At 45.4% G+C, this 24559-nt stretch overlaps 1 protein-coding gene across 2 annotated transcripts in view; it reads left to right on the top strand.

Annotated features, from left to right (window-relative positions):
* The first annotated feature begins 995 nt into the window (after positions 1-995).
* The window catches only part of MRVI1 (murine retrovirus integration site 1 homolog), a 135521-nt gene continuing 111957 nt past the window's right edge, over positions 996-24559 (top strand). For both annotated transcript variants that reach the window (XM_008069287.2, XM_008069283.2), the window contains exon 1: positions 996-1499. In XM_008069287.2, the coding sequence (XP_008067478.1) occupies positions 1433-1499 (67 nt within the window). In that variant the 5' untranslated portion in view covers positions 996-1432. The remainder of the gene's footprint in view (positions 1500-24559) is intronic.

The following is a 24559-nucleotide window of genomic DNA, read 5'->3' as shown; positions in this document are numbered from 1 at the left end:
GACACCCAAAAGAAAGCATGGCTCAGACCCAAGACAACCTCCTCTGATTTCATCTACAAAAATGCCATTATTTATAAGGGTAGCTGCACTGCACCCCCATAAGGATCTCTCTCATAACAACCAGGGAGGAGAGACAGGACTTCCTCAGGATGACATACCCAAGGAAAGGGCTGGGATGGTGACCCCACGGGCCAGGCTCAGTGGTGAAAGCCTGCCACCACTGGGTGACTGACGTGTGGCTGGAGCTAGGAATGAGGCCTGTGCACAGTTCAGCAGTCATTGCCAGAACTTGAGGCCACGGGCCCCGGAGCTCCGATCCCTACTGCTTGACCATGACCAGTCAATGCTTTCTGGGCGGCTAGTGACGGCCCAGGGCTAGGGTTCCCAGATTTAGCAAATACAAATACAAGATGACCAGCTAAATTGGAGTTTCAGATTAATAACATATAATCTTTTAGTACAAGTATATCCCCTGTTTATCTGAAATTCAAATTTAAGTGAGTGTTGTATAATCTGCCTGCCCATCTTGCCCAGGGGTACTCTGTGCTGCTTCTAACCACAAAAGAGGTTGAAATCCCCATATGATTTGTCTTAAGCTTGGAGCACTAGGATCTTGGTCTTGGGTGGGCACTGCACCCGAGGTGGGTGAAGAGCATTATAGACAGGGTGTGGACTTCCAGGAGAGAGGCAGCCCTGCCTCACCTGTGTCTGGCAGGGACAGGAAGCTGGTCCATGCTGATCCAGCTCTTATGAGATGCTGGCACCGTGCTAACTAAACACTTGAATATTATCTCATTTAATGCCCCTAACAACCCAGTGAATTCGGTATTATCACTTAGTCCCACTTTAGAGATAAGGAGACAGAGGCTCCACAATGTTAAGACCACAGGGGTAAGTGGAAGAGCAGGACCCCAGGGCTGGTGCCAAGTCTGGGATTAGCTGAATCTCCCAGGCCCTTCTCTCTCGGGTAGTCCCAAGAGCTCAAGGTGGTGGGAGAAGCCCCCACCCCCAGATCCCCAGGACAGGAAACATTCCCAGTTTCTCCTGGCGCTGGGCCAGGGTCTTATCCAGGCTCACATGGTTGGTGGAGGCTCCAGGCTGGGAGGTGGATCTGCAGAGTCCCCTTCATCCCTATCTGGCCAGGACAGTGTCCGGCGGCATGAGCTGGCATGGGCACTGCCATCTGCTGTGTGGGTGCCCGTGGGAGGGGCCCGGGGCGAGTGGTTGCCTCGCGGGCCCAGCCTGCCCCGAGCCCTGAGCTTGGTCGGTCAGCTTCCCCTGCCACTGCCCCCTGAGCCAGGCCAGAGGGGGCTCCTGGAGGAGCTCTGGGCTCTAAATCCCAGCCCCTCTCTGAGGAGGCGGGAGGCCGAGGTTCTGCAGCCAGAGGCTTCTCAGCTCCGAGCTCTGGAGCCAGATGTAACATTGACCTTAAATGGTAAAAGCTCCCCAGAGTGAAGAGAGGCTGGCCAGAGGAGGAAAGGGGAATAACTCAGTTTTAGGTAAGCCTTGGTTATATCCTAGAATAACCTGCCTCTTCAGCCGGGAAGCAGAGGGAACGTTCTTCTCCTTAAAGGTACAGGGTGCAGGGATGGGGGCGCTCCACTTGAACTTTTCTGGGGAGTCGGCCTTGTTGGGTGGCATTTCAGCTGAGTGTTTATATTGCTGCTGCCTTCAGTTTTAAGTAAGAAGTGGATCTTGCCAGTCCGAATGTGACTAGGTTATGCTTTTGCCTGCTGTTGGGAAGCGTGCACGGGTTGGGCAAAAATGTGCTCCTGGCAAAAGACTCCCCTCATCAGTTTTCCTGTGGGCCCCTTTGTGGCAGCGGAGGGGTCCCCAGATAGGCAAGCCTGCCAGGCAGGGCTTTCTCCCCCTGTGCTTACTTGCATGTGTGTGTGTTGTGTGTGTGTCTCTCTCTCTCTCTCTCTCTCTCTGTCACTGTCCTCTGTCCCCTGCACTCCCTGCCTTGCCTTGAGCCCTGTACAGGCACAACCTGTCTCCATCCCTCACCCTGCCCCTGTTTCTGCCTCTGCCTTTCCTTTTCTGTTCTGGTCACCGCCTCTGTTTTCATCTCTGTCCCCACCTCTCCTTTTGTCTCCAGCTTCCCCCCACCTGTGCCCTTTCCCTGCTCCCTAGAGGGGTTCATGGGCCCAGCCTATGGCCCAGCCCTGCTCATCTCCAGGTCTCTATGTTGAAGCTATTCCTAGAGTGAGTTTCACCCGGACTGAGCTTCACCGGCTTTTTCCAAAAGAAAGGTCGGTGGAAGCCAGAGGCTGGAGAGAGGCCCAGATGTCTCGCTCCTTCCTGCCCAGGAAACAGTTGTAAACACCTAGAGCGGCTCTGCAATTCGGGCAGACAGCAGTGTGGGATCTGGGACCCCTGGCCAGCACTCCCATTGCCCAAAGCTCGGCAGGGCCTATCTCAACACTCCTCAGGTCACTCGCTGGGGTGGTGGGAGGAGGAAAAGCAGTCAAAGGTAAAATAAGGAAGCTTCTCTGTGTGTACAAGGGAGTCAGGGACTGCCCAAGATTGTGTTGTGCCCAACAGGGGCCAATGGCACATTGGTGAGGTAGATGAAGTTACCTCTCCCCCCATCCCCTCCACTCTGACACTTTTATGGGAGTGGGAACTCAGGTTAAGTGATTTGCCTAAGGTCATAACACCAAGGCAAAGCAGAGATAGAACTCAAATCCACATCTGTAGGACTTTTAACTCCAGGGCTCCTGCCCTGCCACACTGTGAATGTGAGGGTGCACTCCTGCCTCCAATAGTGTCTTGTGATTTTTCTACCTAATGGACAATTGTCATGTTTGCCTGGTCCAGTGGTCATGATTCAGTGGTGTGTGTGCGTGTGTGTATGTGTATGTGTGTGGGTGTGTTGGGGGGGCTGTTTGTGTTCATAGCTGATATACCTTCCTTTATGCTTGGTAGTGAGGCATTCCTGTACCCTCTAAGATCATCTGTGCTATTTGCTATGTGCTAATTGCTACAACATGATCAATTATCCCCATAAATGTGTTTTCTGAAAGGAAATAAAAAGCAAATACATAGTTCTCCCTATGCGTGGAACACTGTTCTGCACCCTGCCCACACAGTAACTCACGATACCCGCAGCCCTGCAATCAGGGATTCTTACCACCTCATCTTGTAGATGGGGATGTTTTATTACCGAGAGGCTGCACAGCTGGCATCTGACCTCAGCCCAATGTCTCCGGAGATTCTGCCCTTGACCACCATGCTCTGTTCACCTCTGCCTGGCACCCTTCATGGGAATGTAGCAGGGAAGCCTGGCTCTCTTTCCACATGGCACGTCCAAGGCTTTCTTCCATTCAGGATCTCACGTGCCCCTTACAGCAATGCCGTGAGGAGTGTGTCTTGACCTCCGTCCTATAAACGAGGACACTGGTGTTGGGGATGTTAAACGACTTAGCCTAGCTCACCAGCCACCAAATGACAAAGCAGGAGTTTAAATAGTGTCATGGGTAAGAAAGTTAGGGCATGTGAAACCTTCTACTTGAACCTGAACTCCCAGGAGACTGAGGGGGCTCGTAGGTTTAGGTTGAGGGGTTCTGTGAGTCTGTGTGGGGCGGCTAGCTTCCTCGCCTGATGGGTTGAACTACACATAATGGGTTCTCAGCTTCCCAAAGAGCTTCACCTTTCCCCCCTAAGCCCTTACCATGAAGGTATTGGAGCAGACCGAGCCTGTAAGGGTGGGGTATCCTATCTTGTTCCTCTCTATGTGCGGTACCCGGAATGAGGCCGAAAGCATACTAAGTGCTCAGAAGCAATTATTTTTGCATGAGTAAGTAGACATAAGCCTCATAAAATGGGTTCTGTTTAAACAGGAGCCCAGGTTTATTATGTACATATGTCTGGTGATCAGAATTGTCTAGTTTGACTTGAAAAGATGCAAGGTGGGGGTTCTCAAGTTACCCACCCCCTCCCACCCTGCCCCCTCTGCTGGGTAGCCCCACAGATCCGCCGGGCCACCCCTCAACCATCCCCTCTGTGGCTTGGCAGTCAACAGAGGGATTCTATTTGCCGAGCAAGAAGAAGCAGAGACCCGTGTGGAAGGGAAAAAGAGAGTTTGGAACCCCCAGACTCTGCCCCTGCCCTGCCCTTTGAGGAGCTATTTGAGTCATGGGAGGAAGATAGAGATCTGAGTCTTCAATGTCAGAGGAAAGAGGAGGAAATTAACTGAGCTCCTACTTGGTGCCAGGATCTGTGCTAGATCTGTTCTTCAATTTAATCCTCATGTTAGAGATAAGGACACAGCAACTTAAAGAGAGGCATACAACTGATAGGTGAGCAGGAAGTCGAGCCTAGGTCACCTTTGTGCAAAGTGGGTTCTTCCTGTATTAGATGCCACTCTGCTTCCAGTTAGTTACTCAGGTCCCAGGGGCAGTTACTGAGTGTCACAGTCCAAATGATGGGACAATCATGAATAAAGGAAAAGGGGATATCATGTCTTCCCCGTGGACCTTGGAGACCTGACCCTGAGTTCAGGTGATAGCCCAGGGCAGCCTCACTGATGGGCCTTCAAACCCAGAGTCTTAGCAAGGCAGCCTGTGCCCATGACCTTGGACAACTCTTGCCTTCTCTTGAAGGGTCTTTCCCGGTTTCTCTTGAAGGACACAAGGCAGATGGCAGTCAGACAGACCTAAAAACCTTCTTTCCCAGCCGGCAGCAGATGTAAAAAGATATTTGTTAAGTTTTAAAATCAACTCCAGTTACTTTCTTCCTATTACTTATAATTTTTATTCGTTTTTTTCCTAGCAATAAAACTAATGCATGATCCTTGCTAAACTTTCCTGCAAAATATATAAAGGAATTAAGAAATTTAGAAATATATAAAAAGAAATTTTAAAATCCCCCCAGAATCTCATCACTCAGAGATAAAGATTGTTAATATTATGGTGTGTTTCTTTCTTTCCATTTCTCTTTTTTTTTTTTTTTTTTGAGTTGGAGTCTCACTCTGTCACCCAGACTGGAGTGCAGTGGCCTCTCCTGGCCACCGCAGCCTCGACCTGCTGGGCTCTGGCGATCCTTCCACCTCAGCCTTCCAAGTAGCTGGAATTACAGGCATGCGCTACCACGCCAGGCTGATTTTTTGATTTAGTGTAGAGATGAGGTCTCGCTGCCCAGGCGGGTCTCGAACCCGCGGGCTCAGGCAATCCACTCACCTCAGCCTCCCAAAGGCGTGGGATTACAGGCTGAGCCACCGAGCCCGGCCATTTCTCTACATTTTATAAAAGCAAGGTCTTACTATATATGTGGTTTTATTTTTGACTGAATATTCTATCATAACCATTTTTCCATCTCATTCAAGACTCTTCAACACATGGTTTTTCAATGGTTGTAGAACCCAGAGTCATTTTAGCTGTGTTCCTTTTTTTGGGCATTTCCAAGTGTGGTTTTCCTTTGGGGACAATCTCAGTGGCAGCTTTTCTGTGGGTGTATAGTGTTCGGAGACTCAGCTCTCAGAGGGGGGCTTGTGCGGCACGGCCCAAGGTGTGGGCTTGTTCTGCAAGATGATTGTATGTGGGATTCTGACCCAGGCCTCAACAAAGTGACTACAGAATCTCATCCTACGTACATGATTTCTTCTTCAGTTATTTTCAGATCAAGGAGAAAGTTTCTATATGAGATAGGGTGATCAATTGTCTAGGGTTGTCCAGGAAGGAGAGCAGCCACAAGACTTTTAGTGCTAAAATCAGGACAGGCCCTGGGCAAAGCCGGAAAGTTGGCCAACCTCATCTGAGCCTCGTGTGCCTTCAGTGTCTTTCTGTTTGTTTCCCTTCTTGACAAAATGAGAGCAGGGCCTTAGCTAGAATTTAATAACTGCTTTTATTTTATTTATTTTTATAACTCTCTATTTGTAGTAAGTGGTACTGCTTTTTCCATTTAAGGTAGGGTTATAAAGTTTCCCTTTTAAATGAATGCAATGGCAGTGGTAGCCAACACTTATTGAGCTCTTACTGTGTACTATGGGCTCTTCTAATGATTTACCTGTAGTAGCTCATTGAGTTCCCACAGCAAACATCAGAAGGATAGTAACTGTCTTCTGGAGGAATTACTGACTTTACCCTCATTATACAGATCAGAAAACAGAGGCAAAGAGGGAATGGAACTTGCAACATAGAACAAGTAAATGTCAGAACCGGGATTTCAGTCTTGGCTTTCTGGCCCATTGCTAGTTAAACGAAAGAATATTAAGTCAATAAATGTATAGATGGAACACAGACATGGCAAAAATTCTTAGTGTAAATGACTCAAGTTTAGGAAATGATGGCTTTTATGAACTTGGTGGAACCTGGGTATCAGTGAGTGTGGGGTGTGAGGAAGCTGAGTCATCTCAGCGAAACCAAGGGAACGTTAGAAACCTGTGGGCCGGTGAGAGGCTGGAAGGGACAGAACTCCATACTCCTCACAGCCTGGCTGTAGGGTAGGATGTGGTTCCCAGCAGCGCCATCCAGGGAAGGGACATCACAGAGAATTCTGCTGATGACAAGCCATCCAGGAGGATGCTTCCAGAAAGTCCAAGTTTCCTGGTTTGTGAGAAGGAGAAGAAAGCCTAAAGCCACCCTTGACTTTGCTTATACAGGGTGGTGAAAAGAGCACTGGACCCTGAGTCAAAAGATGGGACCAGTGTTCACCAGCGCTTCCCTCATTATCATGGTGGGGAGATGGTGAAGTCCTGGAGGCAACCCAGGCCCCGAGGGAAGTGCAGACCCTGGTTGATCACATAGCTCTACCACTGACCAGGTGTACCCCTCAAGTTGCACCTGATCTCTCTGAGCCTCAGTTTCCTCTCCTGTAATCTAGGTTGAGTACTGCTCATTCAAAATGCTTGGGGCCAGAAGTGTTTTAGATTTCGGATTTTGGAATATTTGCGTCATACTTACCCAATTCAGCATCCCAAAATCAAAAATCCGAAATCCAAAATGCTCCTTTGAGCATTTTCTTTGAGCATTATAGTGGCATTCGAAAAGTTTTAGATTTTGAAGCATTTCAGACTTCAGGTTTTCAGATTTGAGATGCCCATCCTTGGAACCAGAAGTGTTTTAGATTTCAGATTTTGGAATATCTGCATCATACTTACCCAGTTCAGCATCCCAAATCCAAGTATCCGAAATCCAGAATACTCCAATGAGCATTTCCTTTGAGCATTATAGTGGCATTCAAAAAGCTTTAGGTTTTAAAGCATTTCGGATTTCAGATTTTTAGATTTGGGATGCCCAGCCTGTAATGATAGTGTCCACTTTGCAAGGCTAAATCCCTTAACCCTGTATCTATTCTTAGCACCCCGTATATATTAGCTAGTATTATTTCTAGCATCATCTCCCCCTCCCCACCGAGATTCCATCAAGAACACACCAGGTGATGGGCATTGGGTTTTAGGCTCTGACAGCCCATAATCCTGACTCCTATTCTCAACACCTCAAGTAGAGCAGTGAACTTATTCCCTAAAAGATTGGCCATTGGTATCAGATAGAGTTTCTAAGGGGCCCCAATAAATAACACCTTTCTTCATTTAAGTTCTAAGGCTTGTAGAGAATTCAGAGACACCATTCTCCCTTATAACCGATAAGGCTAGTGTTGGAGACTGGTTTACATGATAGGCCAGGAGGCTTTCTACCATTGTATTGAGCAGACTTATCCCTTAGCCCAATAGAGTGCCTTTGGGGAAGCAGGGCCCTTTAAATCTCAGAGCATAAAGGAGCAGAGCAGAATGGGTATCTCCTGCGGGAAGCTCATTCCCTAGGGTCAGGGAATAGGAAGGACTGAGTTACTCATGTGAACACTTCTCAGAACTCTCCATCAGACAGCTATTCTCCTGGAATGGAGCCAAGAGTTGTACACTCTTGGGTATGGCAATGAGGGTCTGGCTAATGCCAGGCTGCAAAGCTGGTCTCTCGGGTGATGGGCACCTGGTGAGGTTCGTGCCCTGCCCTTGTGAGAGACAGGCAGGGCTGAGGCTGCAGGGGCTGCCATGTGGCCACTCCAGTCTTTTCCACTGAGGGAAACTTACCCTTCCTCCAGCGATGCCTGGTAGGGGATTTGTTAGATGCAGAATCCTTCCTTAGACAAGACAAACATTCAACTAGAAGTATCTGGAGTGAATTGTCCTTTTTGCACAGCAGTTCTGTTTAGATCACCCAGACAGGGAGCAAATGATCTTTTAACTTCCCCCTTCTTCTGAGTTACTTCATGCAGGTAGACAAGAAAATATAAGGAGAGGGAGCTAGCATTGTTTGAGCATGTTTGTATGTGCCAGACATTTTATATACACATCTCATCAAGTCGTACTAGAGCCATCTAAGGGAGATATTTATGAGCAAACTAACCCAGGGAGGTTAGTGACTAGTAAGAGAAGGGTGGGAGTCAGACCAAAACCCACAGACCGCCAGCCCTCGGCTCTTTCCGTCTCCCTGTGGCTTACAGACCGGGCTGCAAGACAGAGGGAGACTGTCCAACCTTTTGCTTCTGCTCCCACAGGCACAAAGCCCCGGAGGCCACAGCCCTGCTGTCCGGAACTGAGGCACTGAATTTTCTGGGCAGGAGTCTTGGGCAGCTGCCCTACAAGGCCTGCTCTATTTTTCAACTTTCTTTTGTTTTCTTTCAGTATGTGACAATCTTTATCATAATCTTGTTAATAACAAGCCCTTTCCTCTATTTAGAAGAAAAATCTGAGCTTTCTACTGGAGAGAAATGCCACATTGTGTGTCTTGGGTCACTTTCTATGGCTCACCAACGTTTGTGCCCTAAAAGTTTACTAATGAGGCCATTGGTCACCCAGTCTGTTCAAATCCCAGCTCACTCCACAACTTACTGTGTGACGTGGACAGGTGATCTACCCTCTCTCTCTTTTTTGTCCCCTTACCTATAAAATAGGACTGACAGTGATAATGATGTGACTTGTTCAAAGGTTTTTTTTATGAAGATAAAGTGTATTTCTGTATGTAAAGTACTTGTACATAAATATACACCCAACAAATAATTATTATTATTGGATCCCAGATTAATATTGAGCACATGGGACTCTATTTTGGTGGCCTCAAATAGTCAAGTTTTTCCCAAGTGTTGTCTCGTTATATTTTCAACCTGTATGGGAATTGACTCCCTGGAAGAAAGGATGTAATATCCCCCTGAGATTCTCACCTAAGACATCTTTCTCATTTCCCACCTGAGATCCAACTAGTCTCTAATGTAGATTGGAAGGCAATGATGATGAGACTAGGTGTTGTCAAAGGAACCTGACTAATTGGCTTCTAAGAGACCTCCCTTAGGGGATGTTCTAGGGTTCTGGGTTTATCCCTAAGCCTGGTTAGTGATCTGGAATTAATTGCACATATAAAGACTGACTCATGATAATCAAGCTCACAAGAGACTGAAGTATACAATTCTAAACGTCTATATGCAAATGCATGGTAGGAGATAACACTTTCCAAATTACTTGGGAGGTAGAGATTTTAGTTAGAAGGCAAAAAGTTCTGAAGAGTAGTTCACTTAGGCTAAGATGAAGCCCAGTGAACTTCTCTGCCCACAGCAGAGATTTCTCCAAAGCCCAGATAGGGTCTCTCCCCTCCTGGAAGTTTAGATGAACCTTTATGCTATAGAAAAGTGCCCCATAAATGGTGGTTATCATGTGACATACACATTGCCTATCTCCAGGTAACACAAGAAATAGCACATTCCATCTATGTTGGTTAAAGTTCTTTGTTGATGATTTCTTGTAAGGTATTTTAGAGAATCAAAGGAAATAGTAGACAGTACATCCTTGGGAGAGCAGGACCCAGGGCAGCCCTGGGGGCCTGGCAATAGGAAATTGCCAATTTCTCTTTTCCCTAGAGCAGGGGTTTTCAAGTTTTTCTGATGATGCATTTCATTAGTTTAAAAACTTTTCTTTTAAGGGCCAGGCAGCATAGTAGCTCATGCCTGTAGTCCTAGCAATCTGGGAGGCCAAAGTGGGAGGATTACTTGAGCCCAGGAGCTCAAGACCAACCCGGGCAACATAATGAGACCTCAACTCTACAAAAAAAATTTAAAAATTAGCCAGGTGTGCTGGCACTCGCCCATAGTCCCAGCTACTTGGTAGGCTGAAGTGGAAGGGTCACCTGAGCCTGGGAGGTCGAGACACTCCAGCCTGGGTGATAGTGTAAGACTGCAACTCAAAATAATAATAATAATAATAATAATAATGATAAAATGACAAATTTTTAGCAATTTTTTTGAAATTTTTGTATTTCTTTATTTTAAATCATATTCATGATCTAGTATTTTAATATGTTAAATACTTTATAAACATAGACAAATGGAAATTTTTAAAGAATGAGAAAGGTAAAATAATATTTTGAAAATCATGCTTTTTTTAAAAACAGTGTCAACAACTTTTCTGCTTTCCCTAAAGAAATATTTTTCAGTAAGAGAAACGTGATTGATGAGTCACATTCAAAGATTCTATATGCTTCTTTAAGAAGCAAGAAAAGAAAATAGTGTTACTGGAAGCCAATGAGCTCTGGAGCTAGGGAAGAGGGTCCCTGCAGAATGAGCCGTAGGTGTGAAGGAACACAGTCATGACCAGAGGTGGAGGGCTGGATCACTGAGGGAGCAGGGAAAGAAAGTGGCCAGGCCTTTCTTGCCTCTGCTTCCTGGTGGCCCTTTGCCCAAACTCAGCCAGCCAGCTAAGGAGCCCAAGTGAGACATTCCATGGGTGTCATCCTACAGCACAGAGCAGAGGACCAGGGGAACAGGGCAAAGAGAGAGGGAGGGAGAGCAGAGGAGAAGCTCAGATATCTGACATGGGATGGGACGTTCTTACTTGCTGAATTTGGGTGCTAAATTTTCCTTTTACTTTTTTTTGAGTTGGAGGGTCTCACTCTGTTGCCCAGGCTGGAGTGCAGCGGCGTGATCATGGTTCATCGAAGCCTTGTCCAGCTAGACTTAGGCGATCTTTTTCCCTCAGTCTCCCAAGTAGTTGGGACTACAGGTGTGTGCCACCAAGCCTGGCTAATTTTTCTTTTTTCTTTTTTTCCTTTTTTTGGTCTTGCTATGTTGACCAGGCTGGTCTCAAACTCCTGGGCTCAAGCAATCCTTTAGCCTTAGCCTTCCAAAGTGTTAGGATCACAGGCATGAGCCACCACACACACCACAAAAATTTTCAATTTTATCCAGTTTTCAAAAATTTTTTAAGAGTTGCTTCTCATTTTATTAGTTGTAGTATCTTCATTGCACTTTTTTTTGGTATGAGTTTTTCAGCCATATGTCCATTTGGTGATGATAGATTTGGTTAAAACTAGATAAGTACACTTCACTAATCCACTTACTTAGGCACACACAAGCTGTGTCACCCTTCACTGAAAACCAGTGAATACATGAGGGTGCTATGTTGACCCCTTAGCATTGTGGAATTTCCCCTGGTCCCTTAGGACATCTCACAAAAGGCCATGATGGTGACCTTTCAACATATGAACTGAAAAAGGTACCATTGCCAATATCTTTATTCAATATTAAGGTAGTTTACTTTGTTCCTACTTTTTTTTTTTTTTTAAGTTAGAGTCTCACTCTATCACCCAGGCTGGAGTACAGTAGCACACTCATAGCCACTGTAGTCTCAACCTGCTGGGCTCCGGTGATCCTTCCGCCTCAGCCTCCCAAGTAGCTGGAACTACAGGCGTGCGCCACAATGCTTGGCTAATTTTTTTTATTTTATTGTAGAGATGAGGTCTTGCCAAGTTGCCCAGGCTTGTCTTGAACCCCTAGGCTCAGGCAATCCTCTCACCTCTGCCTCCCAAAGTGCTGGGATTACAGGCCTGAGCCACCGTGTCCAACTGTTCCTACTTTTTAATAAAAATTGACGGTATTTTCTTCCTATATTCCACTGACTCTTCTTGCACTCGCTGGCCGGCATACTCCACTGTGAAGAACACTGCCCTAGGGCCCAGGCACAGCTTGACCAGGCTGTGTTGACTCCTCATCTCTGTTTAAGGTCTCTCAAGACAGAACTTGATAGGCCCAGTTTGGGTCAGGATCAATCAGCCATGAACAGGGGACAGGATCACGGGGTACAGATGTGGCCATGATGTTCTTCTTAAAGAAGAGAAGATTGCTAAAAGCAAAAGTGTCCTCAAAGGGTGTCGTCACCTACTAACTTACAATTGTCTTTCGGTCCTGCCTTCTGTAGTTCTCAGTCAAGCCTCCAAACTCCTCAACCACATATACAGAGAATTTCTTGTGTTACTTTCACAGAAAACAAATCATGTCCATTGCAGGTGGGTTTTCCACCTGTTCATGCATTGGAGGGCAGTCTTGTCTCCTTGTTACTGTCCCTGTGTAAAGCCAACCTTCCCAATAGGTCTGGGCTTCACAAGCTTACTCTGACCTAGAGGTAGAGTGTTTCTCAGGTCAGCTGAACCCAGCAGAGAAAATGGATGTGGTTGATTGTGAATCTCAGGAATCTATTGCATTAGAACCCAAACACTTGGCAAGTTGTCCCTATATCATGTTGCCTACAGTTTATAAAGCACAAAGGTTGCTTAAGCTCACAAACAAAGAAAGATTGACTTTTCAGAGTCCTGAAGAAGATTCCACTTGCTGAAATCTCTAGGAACTTCTTTCAAATGATAAGAATAATAATACTTGTATAGCTATTGCTTATTGAGTACCAGCTAAATACTATGTTAAGAGCTTTACATATATTATCTCTCTCTTTTTTTTTTGTCAGAGTCTCACTCTGTTGCCCAGTGCAGTGGGCACGCTCCTGGCCACCCCAGCCTCGACCTGCTGGGCTCAGGCACATAGTTGGAGCTATAGGCGTGCACCACCATGCCTTGTAGAGACTAGGTCTCACCAAGTTGCTGGTCTTGAACCCCTAGGCTCAGGCAATCCTCTCACCTCCACCTCCCAAAGTGCAGGGATTACAGGCATGTGCCACCGTGCCCGGCCTATTATCTCATATTTTTGCAGCACCCTATGAGACAGGTAATCATATTATGTTCATTTTACTGATAAGAAAGTGAAGGCTTTGTGAGGTTGAGTAGTTCACTCAGGATCACACAGCTGGAAAAAGGCAAAGCCAAGGCCATATTGCTGTTGGTGCAAAGTGCACGCAACCCATCAACCAATAGCAACTCACACTTGAAGTTTATCAGGCCAGGAGGGAGTAGAGGCTGAGCCAGTAAGATTTCAAAAACTGCCGGGTTTGGTGGCTCAGCCTGCGATCCCGCGCCTTTGGGAGGCTGAGGTGAGTGGATTGCCTGAGCCTGCGGGTTCGAGACCCACCTGGGCAGCAAGACCTCATCTCTACAATAAATAGAAAAATCAGCCGGGCGTGGTAACGCATGCCTGTAATTCCAGCTACTTGGAAGGCTGAGGTGGAAGGATCGCTGGAGCCCAGCAGATCGAGGCTGCGGTGACCGGGAGCAGCCACTGCACTCCAGTCTGGGTGACAGAGTGAGACTCCAACTCAAAAAAAAAAAAAAGATTTCAAAAATGGTTATTATGGATGTATAGAGAGGTATTATGGAAAGCTAGCATGGCAAGTTTAGAGCAGGTACTTGGTAGATATTAAATGAGTGAATGAATGAACAAATGAATGAATGAATAATGAAACCTCTCAAGCTTAAAGGCAGTGAAAATCTTCCAACATCCATCCTTGGGGCCACTTCCTGAGCTGAAATAAAGATAACATGGAAGCAAAGGTCCCAGGGTCTGGGCCCATCCCTGCCTACAATGTATGTTACGCTCCTGAGCAAATCAATTCTTCTTTTCGAGGCCTCGGTTTCCTCATCTGTGAACCATTCACTCTCCAGTGATTCATCCCAAGAATCACATGATTGAGCCCATCTCAGAGCAAGAATTGCTAGACACTGTGTCTGTGCCAAGGGGGAGGACTGCAGGTTGGTTTGAAGAGTCAGCTGTCATTATTCACTTTCTCAAAGCCCATTCAGTGCCTTTGGGGACAGTTAGAACTGGCGTCAGGTTCAAAGTAAATGAACGGCTGTGTTGTTAAAAAAAAAATTACTGCTAGAGGAAATGCCGATTCATTCTCTCTTGTCAACAAGAGAGACTCATGCAGTAGACATTCACTGCTCAGATAGGACATGATGGTCTTGTTTTTGTTGCTAACGAAGGAAGGCTTTGTTATTTATTATTTTTATTTTAGAGTTGTGGGGTTCATGTGAGGATTTGTTGCACACGCAGGTGAGGTTCAGGCTTCTAGCAAGTCCTTTCTCTCCCTAGTAGTGGACCTCATATCCAGTGTGTGGTTGTGTGTCCCAATCTCTCTCCCTGGCTCCTTCCTTTAGCAGTGTCCAGCACCTGTCGTTCCAGCCACAGGCAGCCTTAGAGCCCAATCCTTCTGCCCTCCCACTATAGGGCCAGTTTCCCCTCCTCTGCTCTCCCCAGTCCAGGACACCTGGATGTGCCCTACAGGAGTAGCAGGTGGGGATAAAAGACTGCATTTCAGTTCCTAGGGAAGGATGGCTCTCATAGGCACCAGAACTTGGAGGCCTCCAGGAGGCAATGGGCACCCCCTCAGAGCTCACTAGAGGAGCTCTGGTAAACTTGAGGAGACCCAGGAGAATGGCTCAGACACCAAACTCACATCTGCATAGCACTTTCTCTGACGGTAACTCATTGATCCTCCCCAAGGACCAGAGAGTTTTGTCATCCTTGTAACCATCATGAATTCTCTAGATTTCACAGTTTTTTGCCTAACCCCTCTCACTCCATCCCATTGACCCCATTAGGATTTAATGAGTCCTAGACACTTTTGCCTTAATGGGCCCCTTTCTTCTTAAGAAAATAATTGAAATTGTATTTTTATGACTATGTTGGTGGAAAGATAAATGTGTTAATCTTACATATTAAGATATTATATATGTTTTTTCTTTGATTAGATATATCTATTCTCTGAAAGATAAATATATTAATGTCATATTTTTTTCTTTTCTTTGACCTAAAAGTTCATTTTTTTCTTCTAAGTTTAAAATAGACTAAAGCATTTTCATGAACCCTAAGCACCGTTCCTGTATTCTTAATGGATAAATCCGTCTTGTCCCTGTCACCTTACTAGTCAGAATATGGTCTGGGGACCAGCAGCTTTAATATAAGCTACATGGAATCTGCCTACCAAGTCCTGGGTAACTGTGTGCACATTGCACTCTGAGATATACCGCCTGCCACACTGTTCCATAGTGTATTGGAAATATCTGAGTCACAGGACACACACTGTTACCCCCAAGTTACAGCAAAAAGTTTCTTGACAGAAAATCCTATATGGAAGGTCTATCCAGCATTCAATGGCTGGGCAACTTGGCGAGACCTCATCTTTATAACAAATCAAAAAATTAGCTGGGTGTGGTGGTACGCCTGCAGTTCCGGCTACTTGGAAGGCTGAGGCGAAAGGATCGCTGGAGCCCAGCAGGTCGGCACTAGGGTGACCGTGAGCGTGCCACTGCCCTCTAACCTGGGTGTCGGAGTGAGATTCCAACTCAAAAAAAAAAGAAAAAGGCCTTCATGGCCATCAAGGATAGGAAGGCTTTTTCCCAGGGAACCATGGCCACATTTTTACCAGTTCCTCATCCACCATCTTTGTCAAGAGCATTTATAAAATTAGAGGCTGCTGTGGATCTGGGGGAGGGGTGTCAGAAGTAGACTCCTGTTCAGAGAAAATGTGAGAAATCTCCTTCTTCAAGACCTTGAAGGATTAAAAATGCCAGTTAACAATTCAGTGAACACTTACTACATGCCAGACATTGTTCTAAGAAGTATTTATATATTATATAACCTACATGATTACCATCATCCATGTTGTACAAAGGAGGAAACCAGAGCAAAGAAAGATGAAGTAACTTGTCCAAGGACACACAGCTGCTATACGGCAGGGCTGGGATAGGGACCTAGGCAGCCCAGCTCCAGGGCCCATGCACATAACCACTCCATTCTCTCACCTCTGGACACCCTCTAATCTGAGAGGTCATAGGGCCTCTCAGACTAGAGGGTTTTTATTTTATTTTATTATTTATTATTGTTATTTTATGGTAGAGATGAGGTCTTATCATGTTGCCTAGGCTGGGCTTGAACTCCTGGGCTCAAGCATTCCTCCCGCCTCGGCCTCTCAAAGTGCTGGGATTACAGGCATGAGCCACTGTGCCTGGCCTCAGACTAGAGTTTTAAGGAGGACACCTTAAAGTACTCTTTGAAAAACCATTTTGTGGTCAAATAAGTTTGGGAAATATATTGTTTCTCTTCTTCCTGGAGATTTATAGTGCATATTTGCTTCTTAAAGGCTCTGAGATGTCCTACAAGACAGAAACCTGCCTCACACTGATATTGCTCAACATAGTGAAACATAAAACCTTTCTTTTCAGAACTCCTAACAACATCACCCATAACTAGAGTCTCTACCACTTTGGGGAAAGTGACTAGTGGCATTCGTGTTTGAGTGGATGCAGGATGAATCACATGCATCCAGAGCGTCTTTGCCGCTTGCAGAGTTGCCGAGGAAGGTTCTAAGTGAGCCAGGTCAGCTCAAAAAGCTTCCACTCAGGAGGAGGCCAGTGGGCCCAGCACCACACTGAGTCTCAGTTTCCTTATCTGCAAAACAGTACCCACCTCATAAGGCAGTCAGGTGACTAAGTACATATCCCTAAAGGCACAGGGCATGGTATGCCTTTGATGGGTAGTGAATGCTGTTAGTACCTGTCTGCGTTGCCCACCTCATTTTTAGTCTCCTGGCCTCACGTAGAGCTAGGATACTGGGATTGGGAGCTTCTAATGAGCAGGCTGGACACAACTCCATCACATCAGGCTGGAGGTCACTGTGCCTCTTGTTACTCCAAAGGGAACAGGGGACCTCTCACTCTAAGGAATAGTTTTCTCCTGAGAAGGGGAAGGGAACACTTTTAGATCGACCCTGGATTGAACAAAAGAACAGGAAGGAAATTTAGAGAGAGCGGAGATTGAGCCTGTGAGGCACACTCAAATCTAACTTTATATCAACATCAAAACAGAACACTAACCTAGGATGCCAGAAAGTGACAGAGAAAAAGGTAGAAATTTGTCTCCTCATTACAGGCAGAATTTACCCCAGGAAAAAAATTTTGATTGTAAATGAAGTGCCAACTAGCAGAGCATATGCAGAAGTCTCTGCCAGCATTGACCAATCACTTAGCAAGGGGCATTTCTCATTTATTTATTTATTTATTTATTTATTTAATTTATTGAGTCAGAGTCTTACTCTGTTACCCAGGCTAAAACGCAGTGGCATGATCATGGCTCACTGCAGCCTTTAACTTCTGGGCTCAAGCAATCCTCCCATATCAACCTCCCAAGTAGTTGAGACTACAGGCATATATCACCATGTCCAGCTAATTTTTTTTTTTTTTTTTTTAGAGACAGGGTCTCTCTATGTTGCTCAGGTTGGTCTTGAGCTCCTGGGCTCAAGTGATCCTCCACCTTAGCCTCCCAAAGTGCTGGTAATACAGGCATGAGCCACCTCACCTGGCAGTAAGGGGCATTTCTGAACAATGGCATGTCTGAGAATAAATTTCAGAAGGCAGTTCTTTTAAAAAGTCCTTGAACAGAGGCAAATTGAGGGAGGATCACTATGGTGGCATGTAAAGGACACCACACTGGGGGCCAGTCTCAGGTGGACTCCTAAATGGTTGTATGACTTTGCCAAGTCACTTCACTCCACTGAATCTCAGTCTTTGCATTTGAAAAATAGACATACTGGTTTCTTCCTTGTAGTATTGCTGTAAGAGACACATTAAGACTGGACACAGTGGCTCAAACCTGTGATCCCAGCACTTTGGGAGGCCGAGGTAAGGGGATTGCCTGAGCTCACGGGTTCGAGAATAGCCTGGGCAACTTGGCGAGACCTCATCTCTACAATAAATCAAAAAATTAACCAGGCGTGGTAGTACACCTGTAGTTCTGGCTACTTGGAAGACTGAGGCAGAAGGATTGCCTGAATCCAGCAGGTTGACACTAGGGTGGCTGTGAGCATGCCACTGCATACAGCCTGGGCAATGGAGTGAGACTTCAACTCAAAAACAAAAAAAGAAAAGAAAAGAAACAAATAGTGGGTCTGAAATAGTTTAGACAAACAATAAGAGGTTAGTGTTAAAAACCAGGACACCTTGAAGGATTGCCATCAGGAAATGATAGTCAAAAGGAAATAGCTTCCTTCTAGAAAGGCTTGTATTCTCCCGAGCTGAAGTCAGTTAAGCAGACCGGTATGTTGATGAGGACTGGAGAAGGCAAGTATAGGAGGTTTCCTGGCAAACAGAATTTCCATAAGACTCAGCAATTCCAGTTCTAGGTATATACTCACAAGAATTGAAAATGGGTGTTCCAATAAAGACTTGCATGGTGATGTTTAGGACAGCACTATTCACAGTAGCCCGAAAGAGGGCACAACCCAAATATTTATCAATTGATGAACAGATCAACAAAATGCGGTATATCTATACAATAAGGTATTACTCAGCCATAAAAAGGGATGAAGTACTGATACATGCTACAATATGTATGAACCTCAAAAACATTATCTAAGTGAAAGAAGCCATATATTAAAAAGTCACATAGTACATGATCCCATTTATATTAACTATCTAGAACAGGTAAATCCAAAGAGACACAAAACAGGTTAGTGGTTGCCAGGGCCTGGGCGAAGGGAAGGGCAGGGTGTCACTGCTTAATGGATATGAGGTTTCCATTTGGGATGATGCAGAAGATCTAGAACTTGATCATGATGATAGATGCACAACATGGTGAATATACTTAATGTCACTAAATTGTATACTTTAAAATGGTCAAGATTATAGATCTTATGTCACATGTATTTTATCATAATTTCAGAAAAAGAAATGTCCTGTTGAAGAGAAACATGACCCAAAGTTTAGGTTCCCTCTCCTGGAGTGTGGTTCAGGAGAGGGAACAGGGTGTTCAGAGATTGTCAGCTGGAAGTTAAGGTTTTGTGAACAAGTTCATCCAGGGCCTGTGGTGGGCAAACCTTGTGTAAGGGCCCCAGGGGATCCTGAAAGGAGGAACACACACTCCCTGCTCTCAAAATGTGCATAAATGACTCTCACGTAACAAAGACTGGGTGGTACTGGACTGTATATGAGGGAGTGCATTCAGGAGAAGGAGGCCTTGATTCAGTCTGGGGCCATCTGTGAAGCCTTCCTGGGAGAGGAGATAGTTGAGTAGGTGGGATTTTGTCACATAGGTTAGAAAGAATGGAAGGTTTTCCAGGGAAAGGGGCAGGGTTGGGAGAGTGGGGGAGGTTGGTATGAATGGGACACAGTCTGCACAGAGCCAGGGGAGAGAGTCATGAGACATAAGCTCAAAGGGAACTAGGGCCAGATTGTGGAAGACCTTGAAGGTGGAGCTGAAGAAGTCAGAACTTGATCTCCAGGCCATGTGGATTTAAGGAGCCTTCTGAATCTGTGATTGAGAACAATCAGTGTGGTGGAAGATGGATTGGAGGGTAAGAGGCCAGGTCAGGGAGATCAGCTGAGGCTACTTCTCTGCTGAGGTCCAGGAGGCCCCCACTAGAGCAGCAGCCATGAGAAGGCAGGAGGGTAAACCAAATCTGTTGAGCTTTGCATTGGCCAGGATTCTGGTGTGCATGGACTAGAAGCTGATTCAAATTAGATCAGACGATTACCAGAATTTCTGGGTCACATTATTAAGAGGTCAAGGGCAGTTTCGGATATGGCTGGAACCATGGATGCATTCCGACAATCTCTCTGCTATCCTTGGTATTAAATGTCTCTCAGGTGGCTTCTCCCGCACGGCAGCCCCATGGTCCTTGTAGTTCCCGGCCTACCCTATCCTTTCAGCAACCTCAGCAGCAAGACCACCCCCAATAGTTCCAACAAAAGTCACCAATTGAATTTATTGGCCCAATCTGTGTCATGGCTCTCATCCCTGAGTTCATCATTACAGCCAGGGTCAGGGGGTGTTCTGAGATGCCATGCCTGTGTTCTAAGCCTGCCCCACAGTATGGTCAACCATCTGGACCCCAAGCATGAGGGCAATGAAGATGCTGCCGTAACCGAAAGAAGGAGGACTGGGAAAAAAAAACCACAGCTGTCTTCCCAAAGCACCAATTCTGTGCGGAGGAATTTACATGTCTCATTTCATCCTCTCAACCATCCTGAGGTAGAAGGGACTATCTCCTATTGCAGAAGAGGAAACCAAGCCCGTGCAGTGGTGATAGCTTCTGGCCACTAAAGATTGAAGGTCAGTTTCCATGAGGCAGGTGAGAAGCTCGTTCCCTGCCTCACTCTTGTCCATGAGCAAGACAGCTGGGAATCATGGTCGATCAGGAGGGTGTGAGTCTCTAGTCATGGGAGTGTAACGGAGACTAAGGTGGTCACTCAAAAACATTTATTGCAGACAAACTTAACAAACACTGCAGCTTCCCCACCCTTAGGAAGGCACTGCACAAGGGGACAAAGGAGTATTTGGCAGTCAGGGAAGAGGAAGTAGAGGGTACTCCATGCACAGGGCAGAGGACATACAAAGACACTGAAGTATGCTCAAAGTGACAAGTCTTCACAATGATAAAATTTCCTGGGATCCCAGAATAATTTGATCAGAGAAAGACGAGCCACTATGGGAATGGCTCCTTTGGCATCAGTAGCAGGCCAGAGGTTCAGGGTTCCCCAGGCGACTCTGCTTCCCCAGCTTTCATTTTTAAGAATTAAGTCACAGCCCAATGACAGAGAGCCACACAGGCCACTTCTCCAAGGGGCCATTTCTATTACAGGCCTCTGACTTGGTAACAGCAAGTGGCAGGCATAAATCTCCAGCATTTCCTGTTTGGGAGGTAGTACACGTGACACAGAGTGGAGAGGGACTGGGTGGGAGCTCACAGAACCAGGGAGCTCAGCGGCAGATCCCAGTTGGGGTCTGACTCAAGGTACTCTGGGTGAATGGGGATGTTTTAGAAATGCTGACATTCCCAGGGGACTGGCCCAGCCCAAGATGGGAGGCAATTTTAGATGCTCTACTACTATTTTTAGAGGCCAAATCATATTAATTCACTACTGCTCCAAAGGCTGGGCAGCCAAGCAGGACTTCAGGGGAGCCCAGGGCTGTTTCCCAGCCCAGCTCTGCTACAGCCTGCCCAGAATCTGCAGGCCAGTGCCCACTCCCTTCCTGGTCCACGTCACTATGCATTTCCTGTGTGTGTGCCGGTACACAGAACCCCAAACACCCAACACCCTCTCCAAACTAATCAGAAGGGATGAACCCCCATCCTAGGATATGACTCAAGGCTATTCCAGGATTATTGTGCAGTTTGGACCCTGAAAGTGTAGAGTTAGAAGAAGAGGAACTAGAGCAAGAAATGTCCAGAAAACATCCCCAGTTGGAATTGGATGGATCTGAATCCAGCAGGGAGTCAACCCTGTGCAGAAAACAGTGACTTTTCCTGTTGGACTGAAATTCTCTTTCACGTGCCTGTCAGCAGCGGGGGAGCCACAAGACAGGGGAAAGGGGCAGCATGTGATGCCTTTATTGGGCCAGTTCTATGGGATGAAAGGAGAGTGGAACAGAATGTGTTCTGGGATGTTTCCAGTTGAAAGCCCAGAGAAAGTTTCCAGTTGAAAGCCCGGAGAAGCAGTGCTGGGGCTCTTGCGAGAGGCCACATTCCTCTCGGTTTCCAAAGCCTGTCCTTCCCGGTGAAGGGAAGAGAGTGAAGGGAATCTCTGGACCGAGGGGTAAATTCTGCCCTTGAGTCTCATTTCCTAGGGGCTCCAGGCTGAGACTGAAAGGTGTTCCCACTGTGTGTGCCCATACTTGCAAAAACACAACATCTATTTGCAAGCCTTGGCTGGCAGAATTCTAAATGCCTCCGATGAGAAATGGCACTCCCTACAAAAATGATTCTACCTTTGGGAGTGTGGTGCGTGTTGGGTGTGGTGTGGTGTGGTGTGTGCAGCTGTGCACTTCCAGACATGCTGCATCCCAGCTCTTACTATCCATGCCCGCAACAGCCTGTTTACTGCCTGTCCCTTACCTCTGAGCTCCGTGCCTTGGTCCTCCTGGCTTACTGCTGGACACAGAGCTTGACCTCAGCAGGTGCTCAGTAACTATTCGCTAAACGGAGGAACAGATGAGTGATCTGCGCGTGTATCTCAGCGAGTGGGTGTTTTTCTTTTCGGGCTTGGGCTTGTCTCCATGTCTCTGTATGTCTCTCTGAGCCCACACTCCTGCCCTCATCTCAGTTTCTCTTAGTCTTTTCACTGTTTCTTCCTCCTTCATTTCTCCCTGCATGACTTCATGCTAGACACATGCTCTATCTCTTTTCCTCAACCTGTTTTCGTATATTATGTACACTCAGGAATTTTAGAGATGGAAGGAACCTTAGAAATCACCTAGCTTAATTTCTCTTTGATGTTTGGGGAAACTGTGTCCAAAGAGGTTGTAGTAGTTAGTAAGCAGTGTATTTTTAATACATATTTTTTATTTTAAAATTGTGGGGTACAGTTAAGGGTTAGGTATAGAAATATGTAAGCAATGTATTAATAGTAAGGACCAAAGCTAGCTTCCTTCTCTTTTTCTCTCTCTCTCTCTCTTTTTGATGGAAGTTATTTTTAAAAATTTTAAAACAGCTTTATTAAGATGGAACTCACATACCATATAATTCACTCACTGGAAGTGTACAACACAATGGGTTTTAATATCTTTAGAGAGTCATGCAGCCATCATGGCTATTTAAGTCCAGAATATTTTTATCACTCAAAAAGAAACCCCAGACCTATTAATAGTCATGCCTCATTCCCTCATCCCTCTAGCACTAAGCAACCATAAATTTATATTGTCTCTGTAGATTTCTCTATTCTAGACATTTCATATAAATAAATTCATATAATATGTGGTCTTTTGTGATCAGTTTCTTCTACTTACCATAATATTTTCAAAGTTCATCCTTTCATTCATTTCAAAGTTCATATTTTAGCATGTATCAGTATTTCATTCCTTTTTATGATTGAATAATACTCCATCGTGTGTGTGTGTGTGTGTGTGTGTGTGTGTGTGTGTGTGTGTGTGTATACCACATCTTATTCATCTATTAATTGCTTGATGGACATTTAGTTTATTTTCACTTTTTGGCTATTAAAAGTAATGCTGATATGAACATCGTGTACATATTTTTGTGTGAACATACATTTTCTTTTTTTTTTTTTTTTGAGTTGGAGTCTCACGCCATCATCCAGGCTGAAGTGCAGTGGTTTGCCCAGGCTGGAGTGCAGTGGCACACTCACAATCACTCCAGCACCCACCTGCTGGGCTCCAGCAATCTTTCCGCCTCAACCTTCCAAGTAGCCGGAACTACAGGCACTCACCACCATGCCTGACTAATTTTCTAATTTATTGTAGAGATGAGGTCTCGCCCAGGCTGTTCTCGCTCAGGCAATTCTCTCACCTCGGCCTCCCAAAGTGCTGGGATTACAGGCTTGAACCACCACACCTGGCCCATTTTCATTTCTTTTGGGTATATGCCTAGGAGTGGAATTGTTAAATTATATGGTAACTGCTATCATTTGGTAGTTCCTTTTGAGGAACTGCCAAACTTCTTTCCAAAGTGGCTGCACCTTTTTATATTTCTACCAGCAATATATGTGTTCTAATTTCTCCACATTCTTGTTGACACTTGCTGTTATCTTTTTAATTTTAGCCACTCTAATAGGTATAAAATGGTATCTCATTATTGTTTTGATTTGTATTTCTCTGATGGTTAATGATGTTGCGTATCTTTTCATATGCTATTGGTCATTTGTGTGTATTCTTTGGAAATATGTCTACTCAAATATTTTGCCCATTTTTAAATTGTTTTGCCTTTTTATTATTGAGTTGTAAAGGTTCCTTTTCTATTCTGGTACAAGTTCCTTATTAGATAAACTATTTGCAATTTTTTTTTTCTGTTCTGTGGGTTGTCTTTTCACTTTCTTGATAGTGTTACTTTTGGTGCAAAAGATTTTTATTATGATGAAGTCCAATTTCTTTTTTCTTTTGTTGCTTATGCTTATGGTATTATATGTTATATAATGTGTCTAACTCAAGAACACAAAGATTTACTCATATGTTTTAATATAAAAATTTTATAGTTTTAGCTCTTCCATTCAGACATTTGATCCATTTTGAGTTAACTTTTGTGGGTGGTATAGGAAGGCATCCAACTTTACTCTTACATGTGAATATCTAGTTGTTCTAAGACCATTTGTTGAAAAGACTATTCTTTCTGTATTTAATTGTCTTGCTACTCTTGTGGAAATCAATAGACTATAAACGTAAGAGTTTATTTATGGATGCTCAAGTCTGTCACATTGATGTCTGTCTCTCCATGTATAGGTACTCTCTTATCGTGACTGTGTAGCAAGTTTTGAAATTGGGAGCTGTGAGTCATTTGCTTGCTTGCTTTCTTTTTTTATTTTTATTTTTATTTTTTGAGTTGAAGTCTCATTCTGTCATCCAGACCGGAGTGCAGTGGCCGCTCCCGGCCAATGCAGCCTCGACCTGCTGGGCTCCGGCGATCCTT

This window comes from Carlito syrichta, unplaced genomic scaffold, assembly GCF_000164805.1.
Source record: "Carlito syrichta isolate Samal-C Ts95f unplaced genomic scaffold, Tarsius_syrichta-2.0.1 Scaffold311906, whole genome shotgun sequence".
Lineage (NCBI taxonomy): Eukaryota > Metazoa > Chordata > Mammalia > Primates > Tarsiidae > Carlito > Carlito syrichta.
Note: the sequence above shows the minus strand (reverse complement) of the source record. Positions and strands in the feature narration are given on the sequence as shown.